General features: G+C 46.8%; 1 protein-coding gene across 10 annotated transcripts in view; it reads left to right on the forward strand.

The window, feature by feature from the left end:
• The first annotated feature begins 3,349 nt into the window (after nt 1-3,349).
• The window catches only part of Hipk (Homeodomain interacting protein kinase), a 39,305-nt gene continuing 16,669 nt past the window's right edge, over nt 3,350-25,985 (forward strand). For 2 of the 10 annotated variants that reach the window (XM_019843108.2, XM_011147496.3), the window contains exons 1-13: nt 3,352-3,736; nt 13,348-13,701; nt 18,316-18,642; nt 18,781-18,873; nt 18,977-19,195; nt 20,684-21,056; nt 21,172-21,389; nt 21,549-21,872; nt 22,730-22,909; nt 23,010-23,156; nt 23,248-23,412; nt 23,598-24,046; nt 25,649-25,738. In XM_019843108.2, the coding sequence (XP_019698667.1) occupies nt 13,351-13,701; nt 18,316-18,642; nt 18,781-18,873; nt 18,977-19,195; nt 20,684-21,056; nt 21,172-21,389; nt 21,549-21,872; nt 22,730-22,909; nt 23,010-23,156; nt 23,248-23,412; nt 23,598-24,046; nt 25,649-25,738 (2,936 nt within the window). In that variant the 5' untranslated portion in view covers nt 3,352-3,736; nt 13,348-13,350. Of the gene's footprint in view, nt 3,737-13,347; nt 13,702-18,315; nt 18,643-18,780; nt 18,874-18,976; nt 19,196-20,683; nt 21,057-21,171; nt 21,390-21,548; nt 21,873-22,729; nt 22,910-23,009; nt 23,157-23,247; nt 23,413-23,597; nt 24,047-25,648; nt 25,739-25,985 lie in introns of all 10 variants that reach the window. The other 8 variants (XM_011147497.3, XM_011147499.3, XM_011147495.3 and 5 more) reach the window with 7 other exon arrangements.

Consider the following 25,985-nt stretch of genomic DNA (forward strand, 5'->3'; position numbering starts at 1 on the left):
TACAAACGCATTCATGTTACATTTTGTCATTATTAAGCACACAGGAGAAAATTTCAGTTCTCGTAACCGACTAGACGAAAATATGAGACGGGAAATACGTAATATCTCTATTGTCGCGCAGCTCGAGACATCCGTCTGAACATTTGGTTGAGAAAGCTGAAATCGGTTGATTGCGAATAGAAACTGTTTATGGGAATCTCTCTGGAATTCTTACAATCGAGTTCTCCGTTTGCCCCTATTCTTTCCCCAGTCAACAAAAAATTTAGATACGCTAATGGAATTGTTTCTTTTTCCTGTGGTCATCACCTTTAAACGATGTTCCGATTACATTTGACTCAAAACTCAGGTATTCGATTAATCAGTTTCTTTACTTTCTTTTTTGAAAAAAGATCGGCTGTAATCCGGAAAAGGCCTAATAATGCCCAGAAAGGCCAGCTTAGTAAATAAAACTGACAGAACCACGACTTGGTCTGCAATTTTTGGACAGCGCACGTATATACTGGCAAAAAACAACATTTGTTATACAGCAAAATGTTTCGCTATGTCGAGGATAGAAGATCTTCTTTTGTGAAAAGCTCTCTTTGAAAAATTTTGATACGAAAGTTCTAAAAAGGTTTTCCGCTTTTCATGAGGACTATTCTACGGAAAGTTTTCCTACTGAAAAAATTTCTATTCAGATCTAAAATGGAATTTCCGAAATATGTTTTATATGAGATCTTAATTATGTCATATCTGATATCTTAATTGAGATATCATATAAAAAAATAAATAATGATATTTTAATTGAGATATCAATTGAGATATGAAAAATAGAAAAGTTTCTTTAATATTTTTTTCAGCTGTTTCAGCTATTTTTCTCAACTGAAATAGTACTTACTTTTTCATGTGATATATCAATTTAGATATGTAAAATAATTAAGGTCCCATGTGGGAAATTTTTCGGAAATCTCATTTTAGATTCCAACAGAAATCTCTTTAGTAGGATTCTTGTGCGTTTTTAAATTAAACGTTTTCACAGTGATATTACAATTTGCTTCTCAGGTATTTTTTTGACTCGTACGTAACCGGCTATTTGCGTCGGAATTATCGTTACCAGTTGCAAATTTGACCTGTGGATCCTTCGAACCACCGTGTCCGAAGGATCCACGGCGTAGCAACACTGCGTTGCGTATAATTCGGATCCAGATGAGCCGCATGGACACCTCGTCGGTGGTTTTCCGTGAGCAATATCGGCGCTCGACAGGACGAAGCAGCGACTAGCAGCGATCACTGCGAGATGACGAATCGTCGGACGAATAATTTTGGACGATTACGTAGAAACGCTCGGCGGTGCAGTGGGTAGAAGCGCATAGTGGTAGCGGGCTTGTTCCTGGAACGGCAGAGTCAAAAAGAACGCGCGCCTGTTATATTTAGCGAAACACATCTGCGGTTCATCGGAGTGAAGAAGCGCCGCGAGTCTTTTCACTCCGGCGCGTTTTATTATTGAAATAGCATTTTTGCTCACATGGCGCCCGCGCGCGCGCGCGCGCGAATCCAACGCGTTCGTGAAAGTGTCCGAGGACGACGCATGAAATCCGACTCGTCCTCTCCTGCTGTTCCCACCAAACGCGATTATAAATCTCACGCGGAGACCTATTGTTTCGCTATTTTTTCGTAGAAAATCAGCCCGGCACGATGCGCCGCCGCGAAAGGAGGAACGAGAAACCACCGCCGAGCGACGGTGGAAACTGTTACGGTCGTGCTCCATATAGCAACGTCGAAGCTAACGTTACAGACGTAAGACGTAAGTCGTAACGTTAGTCGGCGACAGACGAGCTGTACGCATGAGAGTCGGTCGTCGTATCTTGTTTCTAAAACGGTCAATATTCAATGTAGAAGTCGCAAATTATGCGCCGAGCGAAGTCGAGCGGCTTTTGCACTTTGGACGACAAATTTCGATCGGCGAGTCGCAAGATTGAAGACTCATGTGTACGGATAAAACGAATAAATAATTTCATTTGTAATTAAAAATTCGTCTCTGTCAATTCTTCCGCAGAACCGTCGCAGAATCATTTATTATTATCTAAGAATCACCCCTCCCCTTATTTTCCGTCTGCTTACGTAGCGAATTTTTTGCAAGAAAAGCCGCGCGTGGATCAGCGCGAACGGGAGCAACGAAAGGCGAGTGCGATACGAGTCGCGCCTACCGCTCGTCGTGAACGAGCGGAAGCGAGGAAACGAAGGAAAATGCGTCTGGCGAGCGATCGAATATTTCCAAACGTCACGTCTGGCGCACTTTTCGATCGGACAATCCGGGCACGCGGTGTCGCGCAGACAAACGTTCTCACCTCCGTTAAAAAACGAACATATTCCCCAACGACGACCAAGCGCAAGTCGTCGTCGTCGTCATCGTCGTCGTCGCTGTCACCGCCGCAATCGTGACTCATTGCGGTGGAATCGAGGCCACCGGGGGCGCCCGCTGTATCGCCGGCCCTGCGGCAAGCAAAGCCGTGGCGGAAACGGCCGAGCGCGCCCCACCGCGCGCCAGTCGAGCCCGAACGGTACTCCGATCAACGTCGGCCGTGGTTGTGCGCGACGGAGCGCGCGTTTAGTAGCGATTCGGCGGTAGCAGCGGTAGCAGTGCGGCAGCGCGCACCGACAACGCAAGAAGGAGGAGGAGAGTAGGTGGAGGAGGAGAAGAGAGAAGTGAAGTGGAGTGGAGTGAGGTGAGGTGAGGTGAGGTGAGGTGAAGTGAGCGCGCGCGAGAAGAGAGTGGGGCGAAAAGAGAGACGAGAAAGTATGAGCGCTGTTGTTCACTGAACCGCGTGGTCCCGACGAGCCGCCGTATCGCTGGCCGTTGGCAGTTGGCTGGAACGCGAAACCCGACGGGTATCGACGACACGCGTGTGCGGGGCTCGGCGCTCGGCGTCCGCTGCGCGTGGAACATGTACGTGACGAAGGTGGCCGACAGCAGTGCGGCGGAGCGGCGGAAACTGTGAGAGTAGTGCTAGTGCTGGTCGGCCGGTGTTGCCGTCGGCGGCGCCGCGGCGATAACAGTGGTCGTAATAGCGACAGCGACAGAGCAGCGACCGCGGTCTTCAGTATTGGCAGCGGCGACGGCGACGGCGGTGGCAGCGGTGGCGGCAGCGGTGCGGTCGGCTACGACGGAGACGGTGAGGCAGAGGTGCTCCGATGGTACTCCGGAGTGCGCGCGTGCGGTGGTAGAAAAGAGTGTCGCGCGCGTGCTTTCCCACTGGTGCCGCTGCTGGTGGTTGTATGCGCGCAGGTTAGGACGGCGGCACGCTCTCGGCCGGCGAGGTCGCGTCTCGTTGTCCTCGTCGCCGTCGCCGTCGTCGTCGTCGTTGTCGTCGTTGTCGTCGTGGTTGTCGTTGTTGTCGTCGTCGTCGTCCTCGTCTCCGTCTGTGTTCCACTCCGTCCCACTACCGCGCGCCGTCATCGGCGGAACGGTCGTCGTCTCATTCGCTCGTGACGAGTCGCTTCGGCAACTTCTCCCCTCTCCACGGCGCGCCGTCGCCGTCGTCGACGCTTCTCTCAGTCGCTCTCGCCGGGGGCCACCGCACCGAAGGCGTTTGTGCGACGAGCCAGGGCCAGCTCTGCTACGCAAGATGGCTGTGTGTCGCTGACGAGAGGCCGACATAGCGAACGCGGGGGTACGAACCGTGGACAAGCGGAACATGCGGCTACATGATCGTCGGGCCCGTCCCTGAAGAGAGAGACACTGGCCAAGAAGTGAGAGGTGAGTGAATTTCTCTTACCTACCAACGTACGCCGCGTCTCTGCCCTTCTCTCTCTCTCCTCCTCTCCCTCCCTCTCTCTCTCTCTCTCTCTCTCTCTCGTGCAACAGCGGATTTTTCGGTCGTCCGTCTGTCCTCGTCTCTCCCTCGTTCACTCCGTCCCCCGCTCTCTTTCTCTCTCTCTCTCTCTCTCTCTCTGTCTCTGTCTGTCTGTCTCGCGATCGCCTGTCCGTTCGCTCTCACGGCGAGAACGACGTTCTCGGAAATATGCCTTCTCCTCGACGGCGGCTGTATCGACGGGCTGTATAGCTCGACCTCGACGTGACAGGCCGACGGAAGAGAGGCGTTCGAACAGGTCGGCCGGTGTATGAGCGCTATCGCATGTACGCACGTACGCGCAGGGTACGTATATGCATGCGTGTCCTCGCGTACCTCGCCGCCGCCGCCGCCGCTGCCACAGCGGAGCGAGCGAGCGAGCCATACGTGGACTCTACCAGCTTCGAAGTAGCGCGCACACATATGTAACACACACACACACACACACACACATGCACGCAGCCGGCGTACCGTGTACAGCGGGCGTACGAAAAGTATAAAGCGAGTCGAAAGTTGCTCTTTCTCCCTCCGCCCCCTCGTCAGCGGGACGGTCATTCGTGCGTTTACTTTTTCAACTGTACAGACAAGCCATTTGACTAATTTCTCTTTCTCCCCTCCCCCTCTCTCTCTCCCTCTCTCTCTGTCATACGTACACGTACGCGCGCACTCATCTCCTCCCTTGTTCGTAGATATTCGTACTTTCGTCTCCTTTTAGCCGAAAATCCCAACATGTCGGTGGGTATATTCCACGACGACGTGGGATTATGCCGCTCGTCCGTCGCGACGAGTTTTCGTATATCGATAACGACCTGTCTCTTCTCCTTTCTCCGCCTCCCTCCCCCGCATCTGTCTCTCTGTCTCTGTTTGCTTCTGCTGTTTGCTGCTGCCGTCTCTCTCCGTGCTCTCATTATTCATTAATTTATTCATTATCTCTCTCTCTCTCTCTCTCTCTCTCTCTCTCTCTCTCTCTCTCTCTCTCTCTCTCTCTCTCTCTCTCTCTCTCGTTCGCCTCTGTCTGTCTCTCTCCGCTCAGACGAGTCGTTCGCTACGCGGCTGGTCGTCTATCGGCGTCTGCACTTTTTTCGGTCGACGCTTTCCCTCGTGCCAGGCTCCGTCCTGCCGACTGAATAGCTCTCTTGCCCTATAGACTAGAGTCGCGAAACACGAAACCGATCCCTGGCAACATCTGTCGGCTCGACCATTCCCGGCTGACCTAACCTTCAAAATCGCGGGGGTGTTGTCCTCGTCGTCGTTGTCCTCGTCGTCGCCATCGTCGTCGTCGTCGTCAATGCGGTACGCGAGCGAGCGACGCCCCGGTGGCGGCGGCATTCCCCGGCACGTCGACGTGCGTCTTATTTTTGTATCTCGTCCACAAGCAATCCGATCTGGCCGGACGAACCGCATTCTACGTCGTGCGCTCTTTTTCGTACGTCGGCCGTTATGTATTATCTGGAACAGAGGCGAACAGCTGTGAGGAACTTTCCGACGTACGGCCGCGTATAGCACGCGATGCGTGTCGCAACTTTGAAAAGTGCGAAACTCCCTCTCTTTTTCTCTCTCTCTCTCTCTCTCTCTCTCTCTCTCTCTCACTCACTCACTCACTCACTCACTCACTCTGCCGTCGTCGTCGCACCTGAAGCTTGGCTCGCCCTCGTGGCCAGACTCTCTCGTTCCTTTTTTTACACGCGTGTCCTCTTCGCCACGTTTTCCGCGCTTGAAAACGAATAAAGAGAGTTTCACAGCTCGCTCGCGCGCGGCGCGGCGTGTCGCGGGGGGAGTGAAGCAAGCGACTACGGTACTGCGCACGAAACGCGTGACTTTTGCGGGATGACATGTGGCTTTGATCGAATCTCTCGCCGTGCGTGTCGATCGCCGCGACATAACCTAGAAATCGCGTGCTACCTTCGCAGAACGGCCAAGGCGTTCCTGGGCGTCGAGCGGATGGGCGTACCTTCGTCGGGGAACCGGTGTCATCGGTGCACCATGAGTTATTCACTCTTCTTCCCTTCTTTGCCTCTTTCTTTTCTGCTCTTCCACTCCCCTTTTGCCCGAAACAAATAGCGATTTGCCGTGGCGTAATCGCGGAAGTAATTTTGCATTCGTGCCGTCCGCGTCGTCGTCGTCGTCGTCTTTTGGGCGCAAGCATGTACTTGAAATTCGTAGTATCATCGTTTTACGTGCTCGCCGGAGCGGATTGCGCGCTTGTTTAATCCATCTCACACGATTATCGTTATGTCGCGTTCTGTACTTAACGCAGCCTCGCATTCGACATCTCATGTAATCTACAGTAATCGAATTATCTGTCATGGAATACCCATTTAATTATTCCCTCCGGCGAATCGTAATCGCACTTTGATACGGCGAACCCACGATAATCTATCTGTACGACGATAAACATGCAACACACAGCTCAGACCTCCTGTCCCTTTTAACCGCACCGAGACATCGTTCCTTTTCTCCTCGCTCGGTTATGTACAGGGTGACCCATTTCACAAATACCCGCCTGAAGTATCTCTGAAGAAATGCGTTATTCGGGAAAACCTTGCACACACAAGTTGTTTGCTCCGAAGAGACTGCTGAGATGGTGCCTTGGTCTGACCTTGCTCAGACTTTGGTCCAAGAGACTTTTTTTTTTCGAATAATACATTTCTCCCGAGGTATTTTAGGTGAACATTTAGAGTGCGCTTTGTGTACCTTTGCCCCTCCAATCTGAAGGCCAAAAGTCTGGCAAACTGGTCCGTCTAAGAGGAACAGATCTTTTGACAATTGTCAGGTGGACGTTGCAGTTGGTCGAAAAATTAATACTGTCCGGAGTTGTGGATAATTATTTATTTTAACTAAAGCGAGTGACTTATTCGCTTTTGATGCTTATAAAATATACAGAAGATTTTCTACATGTTTTTTCTACTTTTGCACATGCTTCATATTCTCCTGCCGTAGCTTCATATTCTCGTCCCGTAGAATCGAGAACTTTCTCAAAAATCCCCAACTTTCTTCTAACTATTTGACAGGCGTTCTGTATTCTCTGATCTAAGTTCAACATTTTGTCCAACATTTAAGTAGGTCTTTCCGGCGAAAGATGGATTGGGGTGGGCCAGTCTCATGGCTCCCTCTCGCTCTTCCGGTTTAAATCCCCTGGACTCTTTTTACGGGGATTTCTTAAAAGTATTAAGTGTACTCCTCATCGATAAATAACATAGAATTACCGATAATGAGCACCAGAAGCGAATAGGTCACTTGCTTTAATTGAAGTAAATAATTGTCCACAACATTAATTTTTCGAGCCATGCTTATTGGGATCTTTTGTGAGTACTACTTGTCTTTAAAGTTCTGAATCTCTTTTTTTGAACATCGCGTACAATTTCTCCGACGGAGCGAGATGGACGATCGAAATCGCGGGAGCAGGTATCCTTTCTTCTGAAGAAAAGCTTGACGCAACGCAACGCAATGCACCGCCGCCGCCGCCCCCGCCCCCGCCCCGTCTTTCCCTCGCGATATTCCACTTCAGTTTATGCTCGGCTCCGCACAGGCCGTTATTATTACCGCGCAGGGTTTCCTCAACTTCCTGTCCGCAATGGTCCGTGCCGCGTTCGCTCCGCGAACAAAATCCAGCGCGGTGAATATACGCATCGCCGGCGAAGGACCTCCCCCGTGCCATCGTGGACAGGTGGTTCGTCTTTCTGTCATTGAAAGAAGTTTGATCGATATATACGTATCGTCCGGTGCAGCCGCGTCCCTCTGGGGGGAGGGGGCAGTTGCACTTCGGATTTGTGTCTTCCCGAAGCGAGTCCTCGGAGACGCTTTTGTTTCGATCCTCGGGGATTTTTCTGTTCGCCTGATCCGCCATCGCGCAAGAATTGCGTTTTTTATTTCTTTTGGTGAAATATTTCCTTTTTTTTTCTTAACCGAGTGTATTTTACAATCTGTCTTGTGGTGAGACGGTAATAATTTGTGTTTATTACTTGTTGACTCAAAGGATGTGGAACACACATCAAAATTAACGTCTAAAGACTGATCAGTCAATCGGTCAATTGGATCTCGGAGTAATTTTCCTTTGAGTCTGCGGGTCCGGAATTTTCCCACAAGATTCGCTGCTGATGGGCATTCGGATGGGTCATATGGTATCTCAGCCTGAGAATCTCTCGATTTCCTCCTTAATCGTTGAAATACTCAAGTCATGATGCAGGATTTTATTTGGCATACCACGGGATATCTGCAATGATCTGCGAAGTATCTTAGATTGAAAGGATCTCTGAGAAAGGATTTCAGTATTGGAATTTGAGGCGGTGCCCCATAGCTAAGTACCGTGTCCATATTGGTTTCAGGATGCTTTTGTACATCAGCAGTTTGTTTCCCATGGAAAGTTGTGATTGGCGGCTGATCGTTCGATACATTTTCCTAGTAATAAGTAATGAGCCTGTTTCTTTCTCGTGAAGAAGAAGCGCTTTTCAGGCACATATTCGAGCAAAAAATTGTTAGAGCCATCCTCATGAAGCATAAGGCCCCGATAAAGCTGAAAGTAGGATGCCCTAAAAAGGGGATGCTTCATTATTACTGCATTAGGCATTGAGAGATGGATCTTTTAAGGATATCTTAAGATTTTACGGAAAGAGGCTTTGATAAGGAAAACTGGTGACCTTAGAAAGATCTTTTAAGAGGATTTTTTAGATATACAAAATTAAGTTTTGTTAGAGATTAGTTGTTAAATTTTGTTATAGAAAATTAAATAAGATCTGAAGCGTGTGATAAAATTGTCATAGTTTAATATTGTTTCAGTAGGTACGCTCTATCTGGTTCTTTTAAAGATTTTGTAATCATACCGCAATTAAAAACAAATTTTATTTGTTTTATTAGTTGCCATGTTCATTAGTCTCTTCCAAAGATTTTTCTAGTATTGTCTTTGTTTTGAAATACAGCAAACTTTAATTTAAAAAACAGTAGCAGGATTTTTAAGTATAAAGAATGCTATATTTTATTGCAAAGTATGCTATATTTTTAAAATAAACGAATCTTGTATACTATAAGGTTATAAAGAAATTACAGTCCAAATTTCTTGGAATGAGAAGAACGAATATTTTTATTCAAGCGATAATAAAAATATTTCCTCATAAGGCCCTGTTAATATTGCCTTATAAGGACTCGTTAAACCATTTGTTACACATCTTGTAGAGCCTTGTTCTTCTATTCCTATTAGGGCCCGATTAATGTTAGGGAAAAGTAATCAGGCCCTTAGCAGAGCCCTATTAATTTTTCTACTCGGTTACATGTTCTGGATACATGTTCAAGTATTTCATTTCCTTCGTTTAGTTGTAGTTGAAGACTATTAAAACAAACAGCAGGACACATCTCCGCGTTGTAAATGTTATATAAATAGACTTTGATTCGTTCGCTTCTACTCGCCATTTTTTTCACAGCATTCAGCCCGCTCTGCGGCTACTCGGCGAAATATGAATAATGTTTTCGCGTGTTGCGTGAACCTTGGCCAGCTCTGACCGAGAGCGGGAAGCTCGAGTATTTTCGACAGGGCTGTAAGAAGGCGCGCGCACGCGTCCATTGTATGCCGCTATTGTGTGTTAATTCGTGTAACGCGATTGCTTAATCCGCAGTCGCAGTCTTCGTCGTCTTCGTCGACGTAGGCAACATCGACGTCGGCGCCGCTCCCGATGGCGCGACGTCGACGCTCGCTCCCACGAGAGTTGCGCGCTCACGCCTCGCCCGCGCGCGAAATTTGAAATTACGTAATAATGAGCGGCCGATTGATTCCGCGCGGCCGCGCGTTTATTTGCGCAAGGCATTGGCTTTTGCGTAAAAATTATAATTAAACCGGTGCATATCGTCGGCGGTGAAGTTGCACGCGTGAGACCTGCGAGTCCCTTTGCCCCTTTCTCTCCCTCCCCCTCCCCCCCCGCCGTGCTTAGATTTTTAATTGTACTCACAATTGTCTTTGTCTTCCGAAGTAAAACGCCCATTTTCGACGGATTGTTCGTCGGAGCTCGATCGGAAGCTCGAATCTTGGAATTGTCGAACTCTGGTGGAAAATTCGAAAGATCGAAAACAAGCAGCGAGATTCTGTACACGCTGACGTCGTTGGAAAGCTCGAGTATTCACTTTCCGAAATTTCGTCGCTCTAATAATAACGCCTTGGAGCTTGAAATATCACTTATAATTCCAACGAAGATTCCGATCCTCCGAGACCTCCCTCGAAGGCAGTCGGAGGGCGCTTTACGCGTTTCTGTCTGCCTGCCTCCCTTTTTCGCGATCAAGGCGAATTTCTTCCGCGATGACGACGCGGTTGTGTTTAGTCGGATTTCTCGCCGTTGTTTGGCAATTCGTGACGAAAGTTGGCCGTTTGAGCGAGCAAGCTCGGATTTCACCGTTCATCAATCGATCGGCTTGACTCATCGCGCGGAATATAAAGCGTGTGCGATGCATCACGTACTCCCCCGCGCATAGACGTGTGCAGGAAAATGCATATATACGAACACACATACACACAACATACACATACACACACACACACACACACACACATGCACATACGCGCGCGGATTATGAGCGCGATCGTTAGACGGTGACGTAAAGTTTCATTATTTAGTTTTCGGAGTCGTGTGACTCAGCCGCACGCGCTGGTGACTCGACGGATTACTCCAAAACGATTTTCCTGGCAGTCGAATAATATTCGCGGAATTTTCCCGTCGCGGAATTTTTTACGTTTGTAATATCAGCGAAGTCGAGTGAATCGCAACTACGCGACCTACCGTCGGTCGGCTCGCCGAACGATAAGAACTGCTCTTGTGTCGATAAATCGGTTAACAGCGGTGGCCACGCGTCGTCACCTTGGAAAAAGCGTGCGGAAATTTTTTAAGGGGAACGATGTCCTCGAAAGTCGATACTGAAATCCGAGGACTCGTCCCGTGAATAATCGCCTTTCATTTTACTGCAACGTTGGAATTGTTTCGTTGGCGGATACATTGTTATTTATTTAATCGCTATTTTATTCATCTTATTTATTATTTATTTGATATTAATATTTATTCAGTTGAGCGCAATTTCAGAGTGTATTCAGATGGGCAAATATTAATACGTCTGTACGTATTGTTTTCGGGATATTATATAGCGATGTACAGGGCGTCCCATTTTAAATCTCGGAAAATATGAAAGATGCTAAGAAACGTTAATTAAATGTTGAAAAAGTTATCAAGTTTTCCTTAATCTCAAAAAACATTAAGCAAATAAAAGAGTGTTTCAAACAAAAGTTGTTCGAATTAATTGGTAGAGAAAGATGATGTAAAACATTGGGATTTCCATTTAGGAAAAGCAATGATGAGCGAATAGTTAGCTCCATCTGTAAACAAAATAATATAGTTGTTTTATATCCCCCTAAAACCATACAACTTTTGTCGGAAACATTTCTTTGTATCTTTCATATTTTTGCCTGGTTCATTTAAAATAGGATACTCTGTATTCGAGACGATTGTATTTTGCTTTGCGAAAAGTATATTTCCGGATGGACTAACTCGGGTAAGATGGCCGTGATGTGTAATATTCATCGTATTGTTACATTCGAATGAAGTGTACGCTCATAAACTATATCTATATATAATTATTTTTCATAATTAAGAAAATCAATTGTCTTCGAGAATGGCCAGAAGAAACGCGCTATTCAGCGGTTATCGGCAGTCTCGGTAGTCGAATTCCGATGTTTTCTGTTTCCGATTCTCAAATTCTACGGGACGTTGCATGTAGGTCTACTCCAAAGTAGAACTTCGATACAATAGCAGTCTTACTGAAGCCGATACATCATAACATTGTTTTGCTAACTTCGATATCGGGTTCGATAATATTATCGTTGGAAGATTTAATCCGATCACAGCAGAAGCAGAACTGTCTTACTGACGCAACACACGGCATTTTTCTTCTCCGTGTTTTTCTCATTTGTATTCGAGATTTCGCCGCGCGCGAAATCTCGAATACTCTTACACTCCGCTCCGTGCAAGATGTTGTTCGTCGTCTCGAAAATTCTCTTATCGCCGTTCGGAAATTAACGTCTTTTACGACCGGCTGCCTGCTCCTCCACGCTCCACCCGAGGCGGCTCCGCGCGCGAGTGGCTCTCGAAAGCGGCGAATGTTACGGTTACGGCAGTGCCGTACAACCGCGTCGGGCGCCCGCGCCAGCAGCCGGCGGACGACGACGACGACGACGACGACAGCGACAGCGACGCACAGCCGGTGGGAGCGACCATATCCGTTGCGGCGTTCATCGGTTAGGTTAGGATCCGAACGAACGTCGATCCGGTTAAGTCGAACGTAACTGTACCTCGCGTTACTGTAGATTGTTCGTAACGCCAACCGGCGCTATTTCAGAGCCAGCAGTACTATAATTAGAGCGTATCGCGCACGCGAATAAATGACGGCGAAAAACGGAAAAAAATTCTCTCTCTCTCTCTCTCTCATCCTCTCTCTCTCTCTCTCTCTCTCTCTCTCTCTCTCTCTCTCTCTCATCTCCTCTCTCTCTCTCTCTCTCTCTCTCTCATCCTCTCTCTCTCTCTCTCTCTCTCTCTCTCTCTCTCTCTCTCTCTCTCTCATTCTCTCTCTCTCTCTCTCTCTCTCTCTCTCTCTCATCTCCTCTCTCTCTCTCTCTCTCTCTCTCATTCTCTCTCTCTCTCTCTCTCTCTCTCTCTCTCTCTCTCTCTCTCTCTCGGTTTTCTCTTCCTTCGGCTGGCGCGACGGATGGCGAATAACGGAGGGCGCGGGATTGAAATCGCGCCGTTTCCGAGACGTTCCAGGGATCGATCGGATGTTTTCGTTCGCCCCGGTATTATTCGGCCGACGCATGAGTCACACAAATGCACCGCGCGCGATACCGCGTATCTAAGTGCGATCGCAGGGGATTATGTGAATTTACGGGATGCTGATAGCGAATCGGAAAGTTCTCGGCTCGGCTCCGCGAAGCGGAGCGGGGTCCGGAAGAGAGGAGGGGCTGGTCCGTTAACTCGCGTAGTCTCGCGACAATTTCTTGCAATTTCGTCCCGGGGACGACGGACGACGCGACGCGGACGGTTATTTGCGAGCAGAAATATGATATTCAAGGATGATGGCTCTTTGGAAACCACTGACCCAAAGCGACGCGGAGCCGCCGTACATGGCCGCGCGAGAGCCCGATGCGAGGACTAAAGTATTCATGGCCGTTGGCGTTACCGACTTTTTTTTTCATCCGCCTGCCCTGTTTTTCCGCGATGGCGACTCACTTTGGTCTTTGGGACGCGTCTGAGAAAAGGTAGCGTCGCACTCTCTACGTCCGATTGATATTAATGGTTGTTGTTGTATAGTAACGGTGCGTCACAGTCTCTTGTCGCCTCGATGGGACGATTTTCTCCGCATCATTCTCTCTCTCTCTCTCTCTCTCTCTCTCTCTCTCTCTCGTATCTTTTGGAATCTCGCTTCTTTTCCTTCTTTTTTTTGTTGGACGTTCAGAGAGAGCGGCAGCAAGGCTAATAAGGTTTCGTCCCGATTGCAGGGAATGTGTGACATGTTCATCCAAACACAGCAGACGAGTAGCGTCAACGGCAGCAGCAGCAGCAGCAGCAGCAGCAGCAGCAGTAACAACACCGTTCACCACCACAGCAAGAAGCGCAAGTTGGAGTACAACGTGAGCCAGCCGGTGATCCAGCACGCATTGGTCCAATCGACCGGCGACTACCAATTGGACAATACCGGTCTGCAGCAACGGTACTCCGTGAACGGTGCTAATACCGCATTTAGCACGCTGCACAACAATAATGCGCTGCAGAAGAATAGCCCGAACCAGCAGACCCTGGTACGAGCCTCGACGATCAAGCTCTTAGACACGTACCAACGTTGTGGCCAGAAGGTTGGTTGCCACTTCCTCCGTGCGCTCTTCTCTCCACCGTCGTACACGATGACAGAGCTAAAAAAATGCGTTCATCACACACACATACACACACACACACACACACACACACACACACACACACAGGCCGCTTTTGAATCCCCCGCTCTCGAGCAAACTCCCGGCCATCTGTGCGTCTCTCTCGAGCGTTCCGCCACGCACGCTGCTAAATTTGGCTCCTCCGATCCTGACTTTGCGTTCAACGTCGTTGCGAATCGCCAGAGTAGCACAACAACGGCGGCTCCTTCTGCCTCTCTAGTCTTCTCCGTCGCTCTCTTTCCCTTTCCACGCAACGACGAAGCTGTAGATCGAAGGAACGCGTGACTTTTGCAAATCCCAAGTTGGAGATATTCACCTTGACCCTCTTCTCGAGGCTGATTGCTAGACCTGTCCCTAGGATCCTGGAGCGTTTTTCAACACGCCTTTGCTCGCTTCCGCTCAGCGGCTATCGACGCGGCTAAATTTAACGTCAAACGCGCAAATGTCGGGTCTTGTTTGTTTGCTTCCTTCGGTATCGCGCGCAATTTGTGCAATATGCAAACAATCACGATATGTCTTAATGTCATTTGTTTATTCGAGTTTCACATATATATATACACACACACATAGTTGCGACACGTACGTAATTTTTCCATCATCACTCGTTTCTCGCCACGTTTTTGTACACGTAAGGTTTCGCCACATAATAGATGATTTAAGTTTTAAGAAACTGACCAATTGTCGAGTATTCTTCTTAACTTCTTAATTATCTGTAATTGATCAATTTCTTAAGACTTAAAGTACCAATTTAAGTTGTGATTTCTAGCCTTAAGTAAATTGGGCAATTCCCAATAGGTTAAATAAGCACTTTAACCCTTAAGCGTTAAGAAACTGACCAGTCACAATCAAAGTTAAGGAAAATATTCCACTGTAAATGGCCAATTTCTTAAAGCTTAAATCATCTGTTGTAGACTAAGCCTAAAGGTGCGTGAGCGCGAGTATGCGACAGTTGGATCCGCTAGTTTCACACTTTTCCGCATTTTCCATAACTCAGTCAGTCAGACAGGCTGGAACTTTCTTCTCACGGTCTTGTACGTGTCTCGTCGCCAGTCAGAGTCAAACTTGTCGGCGGACGAGGGATTAAGTCGCTTGTTCGGCATGAGTCCGGAGTTGGGTCACTCGAGATGGAGAGACCACGTTTGGCAACGAGTCGTGATGCACCTCACTTCGCAACTAATAACGCCTCTTGCTGCAAGCCGGTCGAAAGGGAAAGGCTGCTCCGCGGATTGTAGCGAGACGATACGCCGCTGTTTGTTTGTACACGCGCGTGTGTGTCTATGTGTGCATGTGTGTCCGTGTACTCGCGTCTCTCGCCTTCTCCTCGGTTAGATCGTCGCGAGCGTACTTGTTAGCCGATCTATTCGCTACTCGCAGTCGGACTACTTGTCTCAACGGCCACATCACCGAAAGGTCGCCGATTCGGCTGGTTCCTGCAGGCTCGCCGATGTGGCCGGCTTTACGCGCGGTGACGGCGCTTTCGTCGCTCGGACAAGTTCCGACGTACTTTGGACTCTTGTGTAAGACCGCGAAGCGACCTGCTGTGGGCCGTTCAGTCTTCGTGGCCCCCGAAGATCTCTCTCGTATTTTCGGACTCTTGAACCCTCCCGCTTGGCACGAAAGCGAGTCCGCTCGGTGGTCCAGAAGTTAATTGAAAATGAGGCTAACAGCGATACCGCTACTCGCGACTCCTTCGCCGTGTGGACTTGTTCCCGGTATGCGAGGCGTGAGTTCTGGTGTTTAGCCGCGATGCCGTCATCGACACCTCGTCCAATAGCGATCAGTCTCGATGCGTGCGCGCGAGCATGGTGTGCTTGTTCGCCTTGGAAGTTTCCAAACTCCTCGTCTTCTCGCGTCGGTAACACGGCGATTTGTTGATACGCCGGACGGCCTGAAGTTGCACGTCGTATAAATGCCCTCGGCTGATTCACCATGCCCGCGATGCCGATCATCCGCCGCTGAATTTCCTCCATTCTCGAGTTGCCGCTGCGAGACACCAACACACTGCGTGATGTCGCCGCTGGCCGCTCGCGCCGTTCGTCGCCATCGGCTCTGACGCACGGCGAGCATCCTGAAATGAGTATTTTGTTGCAAGTAAAACTTTGTAGTCGAGGCGTGTGCGTCCTACCGTAATTTATTATCCTTCCGTGTCACACGTGCTGTTTATATCTCAACAACCGCGGCCAATGGCAGCGATTTAACCTTTTCAGGGATGAACCGACACATGTGTATACAATCGTGGATCGAAACGGCCTGTCAGCTATTTTCCGTGTGACTTTCGGGACACATCCGTCTTGCCCAATGAGAGAGAACTTGTTTTCCTGTGAGCGAGTTCTCCCATTGGGCAAAACGGTGTTTCGAAACTCGCGCAGAATATAGCGGACAGCCTCTCCGTCCATGATTGTATATTTAGCTACGTGTTCAGTTGTTTCTTCCCAATTCGAACCTGGTCGAGCAGATTACGACGAACATTGAACATGTGAACAGACATTCACTGCGAAATCGCGTTGCACGATTGGCAGACACCACGCATTTATGTTACTCCAAAGATTGAGTAATCTTGAGCACATTCATCCCCGTAAGGGTTAAAAGCGGCTCCAGAAGCAGCCCCTAAAGGCATCTGGAGCGAGCGTTCCTCTTCGTTTCCTCATCTGACCGCTTAGGCCTACGATGTTAGCCCTAGATTGACGGTCTTCGCGGGGACGGAGCAGATCCGATTAGCCTCGTTTTCACAAGATCACTGGGTACCACAAGCGTGTAGTTCAGTGTCGTATATCTTTTACACGCTCACAGTCCGACTGGCCGCAGTCCTTACTGGGAAGCACTCCGCTGCCACAGAATTTATTATCCAGATAACAACACATCCTAAGTAATCTAGGACGTGTTATTTAGGACGTGCATTCCTTCGGATGATCAGAACGTATCCACCAGACTGATCACAGAAAGTCCTGCGCTGGTCTGGGTGTCGCCTGGCACCGCTTGAAAACATGGTGACATTCCTTCCAAGCGGTGTCCCGTTGCTGTTTCCGCAACGATCGAGGCAGCCGTTTCCTCGCCGACAGGAGATGCGCATTCGATGAACCCGGCATTTGCGATCTCTCAGACTATACCAGGTCGAATCCATTCGGCATAGCCAAAGAGTCATCTGTCCTGCTTCTGCGTCCTCTTCGGGCTCCTCAGCGGCGTCCGCTGCACGTGCGTCTGGAAGCTAACGAGACGATGCGACACACATCGGCGCTCGTTAATTACCAGACCCCCCGGCGGCATCACGAGGCAGCGCCGTGGGAAAGAGCGCACATTGCCGAGAGCTTATGAATCTGACATGTGTATTTATTTATACGTCAACCCGTCACGCGCACGACTCGTCTGTTACCATCCGGAAGCGGGTGTGTCGGTGTCATTGATGAGCCGGGGAGTCTCTGCGCGGATTGCCCGATTCCTCCAAGTCGTAAAGACCCTCTTCCTCCCCGTCCACTCGCTCGTTTACGTGCTCATCCCCCCTCTCTTTCTCACTCTCGCGTATTCACCTACTCCCTCTCCCTCCCAGCCGGGTCTTTCGACTGGGTCTTCTTCTGAGCAACGCATACTTCTGAGTGCTGCATGTGCATTCGGCCGCCGGCGAGGGTACTCACAGAGTCTCATGTTTCGGCTGCCCCCCGCCGCGCGTCAGCGTGCACCGGGGTATCACGCCGGCGGCGGCGTGCCCAGGCGGTGTAGATAACGTTTCCGTGTGGCGTAGTTAACTATCGATTGCCTTCAAGGCTGAGATTACATATTTCATGCCGACCATCCTGCGGATGTGCGGACACATTGAAGGCGCGCGCGCGCGCAAGAGAGAGAGAGAGGGAGGGAGGGAGGGTGTATTATCGCGCGACGTCCGCGAGGAATTTTATTCGCGGCTGTCCGATGAGCGTCACGACTAAACGGCCATCGCGAGCGGCGAGCGGGAAAATACGTTTCCTCGGCCTGTGCTATGAACGACGAGCGAGCGGACAAACGAGCGAGCTTGATTCACATAGCGACGATTGTGAGCGATATACATAACGTTCGCTGCGTATAATGGAGCATAATGGCGTATGCGCCCATTAATTAATCTTCTTCAACGACGGACGAATGCGAATTACGAAGGCGAACGCGAGACCGAGGCGCTCTTTCGCGTCGATGCCTGCGCGGAAAATTCCTGTCTCCTGGGACATCGTGTACATGTGCACGATACACGCCTCCCTCCTCCCTACCACACACACACACACACACACACGCGCGTACACAGGTACGGATGGCGTGAGCTATTCTTCGGGATTTGCTTTGTTGTGCCAGCCCCAGCTCTACACACCATCTGTATTTACCTGCGTCGTTGCTATCGCTGGCCGTTTTCCGTATGCTCTCTTCTACCCTCCTACCCCCTTCTCCTCAAAGAAAAGCGAAAAAGAGAGAAAGATAAAACTGCACAAACCTAAGCTCTACTGTAGCCACTCTACCACACCGATGATGATCTCTTAACGTCCAAAAATTTTTGCATAAGGTATATTCCTCCTACAGAGAAAAACTTGGTCGAGGGAGGCTAATGGTGACGGTCTGGCAGTCCATTCGGCCAACGCGACGAATGCGGTGGGTAGTACTGTAGTGTCGCAGCACCATACCCAACAGCAACAGCAGCTGCAGCAACAACAGCAGCAGCAACAGCAACAGCACAAGCAGGCGGGCATGACGACGCACAGCAAGCAAGTGGCCAACGCGGCCAATGCGGGCGGTGGCAGCAATCCTCAGGGCGATGGGGATTATCATTTAGTGCAGCACGAAGTTCTCTACTCTATGACCAATCAATACGAGGTCCTTGAGTTTCTCGGCAGAGGTACTTTCGGACAGGTAAGGGCCTCCGTCCCGTTTTCTTTCTCCTGTTCTCGCTCCCCCGCCTCCTCCTTTGTCTCTTGCAAGCGATACGTCTTTACGGCGCTGTGCGATAACGATCTGATAACGCGACGAATAAATGTTGATTTGTCGCAGGTCGTAAAATGTTGGAAAAAGGGTACGAACGAGATAGTGGCTATCAAAATTCTAAAGAACCATCCGTCGTATGCGCGCCAAGGTCAGATTGAGGTGAGTTCCTTCGTGCGATCCCTCTGAGATAGCGAAATGTAAGAGTCACGCAGCCCCCTCGTTGCGACGGATCATTCAAGCTTGTTTTTCCTTGTTCTCGCAGGTCTCCATCCTGTCTCGACTTAGTCAGGAAAATGCGGACGAGTTCAATTTTGTGCGCGCTTTCGAGTGTTTCCAGCACAAGTCTCACACCTGCTTGGTATTCGAAATGTTGGAGCAAAACCTCTACGACTTTCTGAAGCAGAACAAATTTTCACCCCTACCTCTCAAGTACATCAGGCCGATACTTCAGCAAGTACTCACCGCGTTACTAAAATTGAAGGTACGTCTCTCACATCTCTGTCTCGCGTTTCTCTTACTTTGATCGACAATAAATTCACACGTTGACGTTGTCGCGTCGATTTTCATGGTTTGGCTAAACATTAACGTCTGACGATTGAGTCATTAAACATTTATGATTTAAACGACTGATTAGATTTGCTAAAGCAAGATTATTTTAAGCTTCTTTAGGCTTCCACATATCTGATTAGAAAGAAATTTGTTAAGTTAACTGGCGCTGGATAATGATTGTGAATAATTACTTCTGCGGAAGAATAATAATGTCAACAAAGTATCACATGTGCCGGGGAATTCTCGATACGTCAAGCTAATTAGAAGCCATATTCTCATGTCGAACCACCTCTGTATTCTGATTTTATTTTTTAAACTGTATTAATTTCATCTCTTCCCCCAAATTATGAAATTTGATGGTATATTTGTACACAGAATTGTGAAAAATATCGTCTCAATCAGAGTAACTAAAAATTCCACAGCACGTACAATATTTTGTCGGTATTATTATCCCCTCGGAGAAATAATTTTTCGTAACCGTACAAAGTGTTCTAATAAGAAGGGCTTAAAACTTGCAGGATAAATAATACTTATTATGCTGAGTAAAAATTTTTTTGTAAGTACAGGTGAAAAAATTAATCCTTTCGGAATGATAGATGTTTTTCGGTTTTGGTACAGGATGCATAAAAAGTACAACGACGGCAAAATATTTCGAAAACTAAGCATTTGAGAAAAGGAATGTTTCAGACAAAAGTTGTATGGTTTCAAGAAGGGTACAAAACAACTATATCATTTTGTTTACAAATGGCGCCACTTTTGAATTGTTACAATAGTGCCTTAACTTTTGTTAACTTCAACTATCAACCTTTGGAAATTTCAAAATTATTAAATTAACAAGTCAGGGCGCCATCTGTAAACAAAATGATATAGTTTTTTGTTTTATGTCCCTCTTGAAATCATACAACTTTTGTCTGAAACATTTTGTTCTAAAGCGCTTAGTTTTTGAGATATTTCGCCGTCCCGGTGCTTTTTATACATTCTCTACATATATATCGTTTTTAGTGACAAATATATTTTGTGTAATCAATTATCTTAAAATTATCGATCGAAAATTCTAGATCGAGATGTATCTTTTATCTCGTTCTACTGGCGACATGACGTACTTTTATAATTTACTTAATTGTACCATACTTATTCATTATGATTTAACATGTTCGTTACTTTCTTACTAATTTGTATTTAATTATTTTTATTTGGCTATTCTTCCTCATATACCATTCTATATTTCTTTATATAATTTTTACAGGCAGACTCGATTCGTTTATGTGGATGTAGAAAGAGAAATTATCACCGACGTCGGTAGTGAACATGTTAAAAAGAAGTCAACGCGGCAGTGTAGCATCTCACTTACGTTCATCAAAAACTATCACTTCAACAATGATAATAATCGTAATGAATTTTAATCGATTTTATGTCACAGCAATTAGGATTGATACACGCTGATTTGAAACCAGAGAACATCATGTTGGTGGATCCAATGCGCCAGCCGTACCGCGTGAAAGTCATCGATTTCGGATCAGCCTCGCACGTGTCCAAAGCCGTCTGCAATACTTATCTGCAATCGCGATACTACCGCGCGCCCGAAATCATACTTGGGCTTCCGTATTGCGAAGCGATAGATATGTGGTCGCTGGGGTGTGTGGTTGCAGAATTATTTCTTGGATGGCCTCTGTACCCGGGCAGCTCTGAATACGACCAGATTCGATATATAAGTCAAACGCAGGGCCTACCAACAGAGCACATGCTGAACAACGCCAGTAAAACAACCAAATTCTTTTACCGAGACATGGACAGTGCGTATAATACACACTCAATCTGCTGCTGCATATTGTGCACGCAGTGAATCGTAGCAGCATTCGCGATTGTTTGCCTTCTGAACCACGACACCGATTGTTTTCCGTCCTCTAGGTACATATCCATTTTGGCGCTTGAAGACACCGGAAGAGCACGAAGCGGAGACTGGTATCAAATCGAAGGAAGCGAGGAAATATATTTTTAATTGCCTTGACGATATCGGCCAAGTTAACGTACCGACTGATTTAGACGGTGGTCAGCTTTTACCGGAAAAGGCGGACAGGAGAGAATTTATTGACCTCTTGAAGAGGATGCTCACAATGGACCAGGTAGTAATATCTAATTGATGCTCTCGGTACGACATGACAGCGTGCGAATATTAAACGGAAATAATTGTCGTAAGCACGCGAGAGCGCGCACATGTATGTTTGCATATACGAGGATCAAAAAGAAATGTTTTATCACATCTGTTATGTTTGCATAATACGTAGGAGCGCCGTATAACACCCGGCGAGGCTCTGAACCATGCGTTTGTTACTTTGGCACACCTAGTCGATTACGCGCACTGTAACAACGTCAAAGCTTCCGTCCAGATGATGGAGGTTTGCAGGCGCGCGGGAGATTTCACCGCGAGCCCGGCGCATCATCAGGCACCGCCAGCGCCTCAGCCACCTCCACCAACGTCTTTGGTAGCCAATTTTGTACCGACTACAAACGGCAGCGCGGTGACTCTCACCTTCAACAATCAATTGACCAATCAGGTGCAGCGATTAGTTAGGGAGCACCGCACCGCGCAGACGGGCTATGACAACTTGGTACGTTGACACTCTCACTCACAATACTCTATTTTTAACCAAAAGATACGTCATATCACGTCGAATTTATCTTTGAGTCGAATTTATCTCTATATCCTCATGATTAGATTTTCAGCGGATATCCTTTGTGGGGAGAAATGTTTTTTTCTTTTTTTTCAATAATCCCATTTTTTATACAAAGTGTCGTGAAGCTATCGTACAGTACTTAATGCACCATAGTTGTAGAGTTCATTTGGAGTAAAAAATTCTGATTCAGAAATATTTTTCGGGTTCTGAGCCAATGAGGAAGATGGGCTTCCCACGATTTAAATTTCGGAAATTCAAATGAATAACAATATTGTATATTTAGTGGGAGTATTAATATTTGAAACATTAATCACGAAGGGTATAAAGGATCGATTCGATGTGAGAAGTACTGTCGACTGTGGATAAGTGAACTGTACAATATCTATGTGTTGAATGTCTGAAAAATAAGCCCGGCATGTATATAACATTGTCGGACAATTTTATCTTTCCGCTAAGATCTAAATTATCGCTTTCAATATCCATCTCTGATTAACCTTTTATTCTTGCTGGCTGTTTATCTTCGATATCTTTCTTTGTTTGAAAATTGCGTTTGCAAAATGTAGGAAAATGCATACACTTTTAACTAGTTTCGGATGAAGTATATCTGAGCAAAACTTAAATTGAAAGTTTGATTTGATTTTTAATTCCAAAATAGGTCATTAATAACGAATATCATTAGGGTGCTTTAAGACAAATCTTCTGAATATCTTTACCGAACTTTACCCAAATTGAAATTTATGAGAAGAGGAACATAACGTCTATACGCTTACATCTTGAAAATTCGTTTTCAGTACCAAATATATAGTAACAGCAGTCGCCGGGCAACACAGTATAGCGGTTCATCCAGTGGATCGAACAGTGGACGAAGCGGCGTGCACGATTTTCCACATCAACTGGTGCCCGGCATACTATGTCCGCCTCCTGGCTACCAGACGATGCCGAGTCCTGCTAAGCATGTGGTTGTCGCTCAAGTAAGAGTACAGGATGATTATTATTTGTACATGAATATCTGGCGTCCGTTGGTCAAGCAGTTGTTAGTCGTCAATCATTGATTACGATTTTGTCTTGCAGCCACCACAGGCGCAGCAAGCTCCTCTGCAGATTCAACCGTCGATCATATCGCAGCAAGCCGTAGCAGCGGCGGCCGCGGCTGCTCAGCAACAGTATGCTGCGGTTCCGGTATCTATGGTTGAAACTGGTCGGCAGATGTTGCTCACCGTAAGTTGAAGAACAATATAGCGCGTAGCTGTCGAGCGACTAATGCCATCACTAATCTGACACGCGTGTTATTCTTTACGGCGACCGATAGAATGCGGTGCAAACATCTTGGCCTGGCGGAAGTCGTCAGATGGCTGCGATTGTACCATCGTGGCAGCAATTACCGCCGCAGCACGCAGCCATTCAACAACCGCTGCTCAGCGACGCTGGAGACTGGGGGAGGCCACTTATCGTTGATAGCTCTGCCATATTACAGGTAAGATAACTAACTAGTTGAACTGTCTGTATAATATTCTTGTCATTATGTTATCGTAAATGTGCCATTCTCTTTTTCTCTCCTCGCGTTTCACACATTGAACATGTTTCTTCGTCTGAATATTTGATCTGTAAGTCGACTTCTTAACGCCCAGTTTGTAACTAATCTCCCTTGTTTTGGGGAAGGATCAGCGGCCAGTGTTTCCCGTCACAGAAGTGTACAATGCTAGTGCGCTCGTTGAACATCCCTCGCAAAGCTGGGGCAAGCGTACTGTCACGAAACATCATCAGCATCATGTTACAGTACCCTCCGTACAGCAACCACAACACAGGCACGATCATAAGAAGGACACGCAACAATTAAGCCCTGTAAAGAAACGGGTTAAAGAGAGCACACCGCCGAGTAGTATGAGAAGGCACTCGCCGACATCGAGCAGTCATTGGCAGGAGCAGCCGGTGCAGTCGCATCATCACAGTAGCAATCACAAGCACGGCCATAACAGCAGCAGTCATAACGTGGAGCATCAACAGGTCACCACTGTTCGGCAGCAGACTATCACGATTCACGACACACCTTCGCCGGCCGTTTCTGTCATCACGATTAGTGACAGTGAAGATGAGACTCCAGGAAAATGGTGAGTACACGTATCGATATTACTATTTGGATGTTTCACAACACGATGCAACGTGTAAACTATGTTTACACAGTAGCTTGAACCAGATTTTGCCTATATAGATATCGCAATTCACTAAAAGATGAGTAAGGCTCTATCGATATTCAACCAAAAATGACTAAAAGATATAACTTTGACAAAATTTTTCGTAAGATCGATTAGGTGAATGTTCCCCAATTAGTGACAAAGTAACTATTGTAAGTAAGTATTGTAAAATATATTAATAAATTAATGACATACGTGTTTAGCTAAGTATTCAAAGTTGATCTTGTCGGAAAGCTTAAACGTTTGAGTTTTCAATCGTGTTGTATTTTTCCTAATTTATGGAAAGATCTTAATTTACATATATTTTTTTTAGAAAAATCTAAAATTTAGTGATATGACAATTTAGTTTTGCTTTCCTTTTGTTTATAGGTTAGTTTCGAAGAATAATTGTACAGACCTCTAAGATTTAAGTAGACATTTGATATCAGCTGTCAACTTTTAACATGTCGGCGAATAATTGTTCGAACTCTCATTATTAGGAATATCTTTTATAATTATGATGTCCCAACATTTACATTACATAGCTTTTAGTTATATTTGAAACTTGTTATAAACGATAACAAAATTTAGAGTAAGAACATATGTTTGGGGTAAATATGTATCCGTACTAGTTGATTTATTAAGGAAAACTGATGCTATTATCACAAATTGGGACATTCATCTAAGACGAGATAAATAATTTGATAGATTTTACAGATTATGATCGCCTGTGCACATTATTTAGGAAATAACTGTACTTTATATGACTAGCGATTCGATTGTTCTCAATATTGTAACTACTAGTGCGTTACTTATATAGCATTATTTATTAATTGTATAATTATGACGTGATTATTTATACATGTAACGTCAATAGTTACACAACGGAAATCGGTTTTATGCAATTTATATGAATGTAGATTACAAGTATCCCTGAACTGGTTTTAGATTGCCGTATAAACATTGTCATATATTCCGAAATAATGGTTTAAAATGTTACCGGATTAACTGCCCGATACGAGCCTTATATCTATTCGCGAATAAAACGCAACAATTGACCCAAGGTCCTCTTATACGTATTTGTTCGTAACGTTAAAAATCGAATTTATCGAAAATTACAGCAATTTTGATCCTTTGAGAAATTTGCACTCTCTCGAGTAAAAAACTGAGAGCACGATTTGTTAGACGCTTTGTAGACTTTGGAGCGTTTCTTACACACGAAATTAATCATATAGCTCGTATATTCTGAAGTCTCTGATGAAGCGTCTGATAGACCTTAAGCAGAAAGCGAGGAAGAAAAAGACAACTATTTGATATCGGTGAATTTCATCAAATCTCAAATTTGGTCAAGAATGTCGTCAAAGTTATTATTGTCCCAAAGAAAGGTCATTCTCTTGGGGGTATTCGATTAAGCCCACGTATTTCTAAAAGTACTATCAGTCGGTAGAGCAAGAGAGTGCGAGAGAGGGAGGGAGAGAGAGAGAGAGGGGGAGAAAGAGAGAGGGAAAGAGTAGAATCATACGTGAATATCGTTAACAGCTGCGGAGACCGTCAGTGCAGCGCCTGTCAAAGTTTGGCAACTCGCTTATCGGGCGACGGACGCCCTGTCCGTGAAGAAGTCATACGAAGGTACATTAATGTAATATGCCTCAAAAGGGCGGTGTTTAACGTGATTAACGATGATTAAACGAGCCTTGCGGAGAGCACACGGTTATGTGGGATATTAACCAGCTGAACGTTTCCACGAGGAGTGGAGGAGGACTGATCGTCGAATGGACTTCTGCCGTCGAGTTGTTCGGAATCAGTTCTCCTCCACGACGTATATGCTTTGCCTGAAGGGCTAATTCGATCTCCTGTCCTCGACGGACTGCTAGGA

The sequence above is a fragment of the Harpegnathos saltator genome, unplaced genomic scaffold (genome assembly GCF_003227715.2).
Source record: "Harpegnathos saltator strain DR-91 unplaced genomic scaffold, Hsal_v8.6 scaffold587, whole genome shotgun sequence".
In the NCBI taxonomy this organism is placed as follows: domain Eukaryota; kingdom Metazoa; phylum Arthropoda; class Insecta; order Hymenoptera; family Formicidae; genus Harpegnathos; species Harpegnathos saltator.